The 3,594-nt window shown below is 35.9% G+C and overlaps 1 protein-coding gene across 1 annotated transcript; it reads right to left on the bottom strand.

Moving 5' to 3' along the window:
* Positions 1 to 31: 31 nt before the first annotated feature.
* LOC142356652 (uncharacterized) lies at positions 32 to 2,500 on the bottom strand (the record flags this gene model as incomplete). Its single annotated transcript, XM_075408489.1, has 3 exons — positions 32 to 261; positions 1,137 to 1,204; positions 2,388 to 2,500. Coding segments are annotated over 3 exons (394 nt in total), but the record flags the coding sequence as incomplete, so codon positions are not given.
* Positions 2,501 to 3,594: the final 1,094 nt, after the last annotated feature.

Raw genomic sequence — 3,594 nt, 5'->3', positions numbered from 1 at the left:
CTCTCAATTTCTCTGCGCAGGTAGTCCAGCATCTTACGTACCTGATACTCATGAGAATGGTTCCATTCGGATGAACTCTGAAGAAGACATTCTCTTTAGTGACTTGATGCACATTAGATATGATTTCAGTCTGGAAAAAAAGAGTCTGGCAGCCACAGGAAGTCTATTAGATCTTGAGAGAGTGGAATTGCCTTCTTCCCATCGTATGCCAGTCTTGGATCTTGCCAGATCTGTCGGAAGTACAAGCCCCAGTTTGAACGTCTAAAAAATGTCACAAAGTTTAACAGACAGGGATGGAGATAAATGCTTGGTTTTTATTCGACCAGTAAAAATAAAACAAAGAGATCGAGGTATGCTGTGCTGAGAAAAAGAATTCTTGTGCAAAATAATTTGGTTACACTATCTGCACTTTATCGGTAGTTTAACTTACCCAGTCCAAGAAAAAATTTCAGTCCAAGAAAAAAAATACCCAGTCCAAAATTATAATATAAGTTTTTCTTTTGTTTTTGAGGCGAAATTGCTCCATTGTCATTTTTTCTGTTATTCTTTTATTATCGAATTAAATGTATCCAGAGATTGCTTTAAATTTTTGTAGAGGTTTCACCAAAACTTTTTTTCAATAAAATGTCAACGAAGAACAACAAAATTTTTGTAACTTCAATATTTCACGCATTTTTTCCCTTTCTGTTTGTCGCTCAAACTTCTGTTTTATCATGTAGAATGTATTTAAAATTCCCTGCATAAATTTAACAGAATCGATTCTCTCAACGAAAAGATGCGTGAACAATTGAGAATTTTTAAAGCTTTCATTAATTGCGGCATCCTTAGTCAATCCAAAATTCAACATTGCTTCTGCAATCATTTCAGTCTGTCATCTGCTCTCGTTTGAAGAGTTACGGGTTGTTTTGGGTTCTTGACTCTAAATATAGTTTTGTTTCGTTGGAACAAAAACTTATCTTTTCTAGCGTCATCTTTGAACTCCATGATTTAATTTAACGTTGATAAACTGAGGAAACAGAGTTGATAAATTGGGTTAGATTTTAAGAGTTGGACTTTAAGTTCCAGTCCCTCTAGAGGGGGATTAATGGGAAAGAGGTGGTTCTCATAATGGTGACAAAAATTTGACTCTGACATACCATGTCCACTTCGGAGACAGGTCCCACATTGACAATGTAGATGTTGACAGACACCAGAACCGGATCTCCTGAACACAGAAGAAAGCATTCTCTCATGAACCAAGGGAAGATTCAAAGTTAACCAGAAGCTAAGCTCTATCATCTGAACTTAGTCTTTAACTTCAATTGAAACCAGCACAATCAAGTTTCAAAATCCCAAAGTCAGCAGAGGTAGATTTCACAATCCGAAAATTATTACAGAGCCAGAAGTTAAAACGTGAAGAAATTTTTGCAATTTGAAAGTTGTAAATTGAGTTTTTCAAGTAGGGGTAACGTGACTCTTCTTGAAATTATTGAGAACTTTTGGTGTTTATCGAGAACTGTGTAGCAGTTCCAGATGTTGACCCAGAATACCGAACTATTGTGCATAGTCAAGTAAGTAAACTTGCTTGGAGCAAGCAACTTTCAATTTTGAAAATGAGAAAGTTGGAAGTCGAACTTCAGTCTATGTATATAGGAACATATGGCACTGCAGACAACCGTTTCTTACGTTTACAAACCATCATCATCATTCTAATCATTTTTTACGCTGGAAGCAAACATATTGACAGTTTTCTTATTTTCAAAACCAAACACCCTCCTGCCATCTTGGTATGATTGAAAACTGAAACTAAATTGGATACTAAAAAATCATATAGGCTATCATCGCCTTGGCCAAAATGAAACAAAACATGCCGACAGTTTCCGCGATCAATCTTGCCATTTTTTTAGTAGTGTTCAAATTATCAAGTTTTCATAATCAACAAACATATAGTCCATCCCGTGAGAGCGAATTATGTATCCCCAAGAGCCTGCGCTTTATTCGCTTATAATATCTTAACATGAAATGGCAAATATTTTAGAAGTAGGTGTTAATAATGTACTGATGGTCTATAATGGAACACGCCTTGCACTTTTTAAATTCAATTGTGTAGTTCAATTGTGTGGTCGCGCCAAAACTTTAATGGACCAATTCTTATATATAGGAAGATTTTTAAGGCCGTTTTTATTTCGGCCCCTATTATATAAGTCACTCACCAGTATGTGAATCCTATTTCCGCAGTGCCTCGTCTATTTTAGAACCCAAAAAGTTCTCCGCCTTTGAAAGCGATAGAAATTAGGTAAAAGCGATAGCATTTAGAAATCAAACACATACATGCATTTGATCCAACATAGACAGTTTACATAAGAGGGAGGGGGTGGAGTGAGGGGAATGTTGGGTAGGATATTTACTGTTGAATTGCGTCATGGGTCGAAGGCGTCTCTCGTATGTGCTGTTGGACAGTTTCTCAAGCAACTTTCTCTCATCTTCAAAGGCAAACACTACACTCACCAACAACCAATATCTAAATCAATAATAACAAGCTAAAATGATAAATTTCCACGGAGCTTTGTAACCCATGTTGCCGCTTCTCAGAAACCTCACAAGGGTCATATATCATATCCATAAATATATACACTATTTTTTGTACGATCTGCTGCGATTGTCAGGAAATCATCAATGCTTTTGTATGATTACAGGGACATTCTATTGCACGATAAGTAGAATATCTTACAAATTATAACCGATTTTCATAAACACTTTTTTATTGTAAAAGAAAACAAACAATAGTCGATGTTTGATTAGTTATGAATAAGTCATGGTCAAATTGTGAGCTGGGCTGAGGTTTCAACGCTAAAAATTGCTAATAAGTCACAATTAATGCAGTAAATGGTTCAAAAACAATTGCACATTTTTCGAGCTGCATGCGGTGAGAGCCGTGAAAATAAATTTTTCATTGCTAAAAGCCACAAATTTTTTCCTTCAAGTGGAGTGAGTAACTATAATTTAAATTCGAAAAAAATATCTTACAATTAAGTGACAAGTGGTACCATGGTAGAAGAAATAGCTGAAATTCAGGAGGTCAGAGGCTCAAACCCGGTTACGTAAATTTATTTTTGGTAAGAATTCCGGTGACTGAGTTCAAAATAAGAACTTAACAGCTTGGATAATTTAATCTCACAAAAATCCTCGCTTAAGACCGCAAAAGTTACATAACTTCACTGATTCATTGCTAAAAGATGCGGGCGCTCTGCGGTGAAAATTTTTGGCAAAACAAAAGCCTTGCTTGAAATCACGAGAGGCAATAGTTATCAACCAAAAAGAAAATAGCACAATGTTCAAAACTGCACTATCTGCATCTTTCTCCTTAGAATCGATCACTTTTATCGCGGGCCGAGGTTTCACCCCTATTCCACCCCTAATTAGCGGGGATTAGGGTGTAATCCGTTTTCCACTGTTATTTATCGAGCAAAAGAGTGTAAGAGTGTAATTTTAAAAAAATACACTTTAATTACACTCTTTTATCCACTCTTTTTACACTCTTTGTAAAGAGTGTAATTAAGAGTGGAATGATAAGAGATTACACTCTTTGTTCCACCCTTAAGCTGAGTATCAATT

Source organism: Convolutriloba macropyga, unplaced genomic scaffold, assembly GCF_964194025.1.
Source record: "Convolutriloba macropyga unplaced genomic scaffold, txConMacr16.3 SCAFFOLD_4065, whole genome shotgun sequence".
Lineage (NCBI taxonomy): Eukaryota > Metazoa > Xenacoelomorpha > Acoela > Convolutidae > Convolutriloba > Convolutriloba macropyga.
This window is presented reverse-complemented; position numbering and strand designations above follow the sequence as displayed.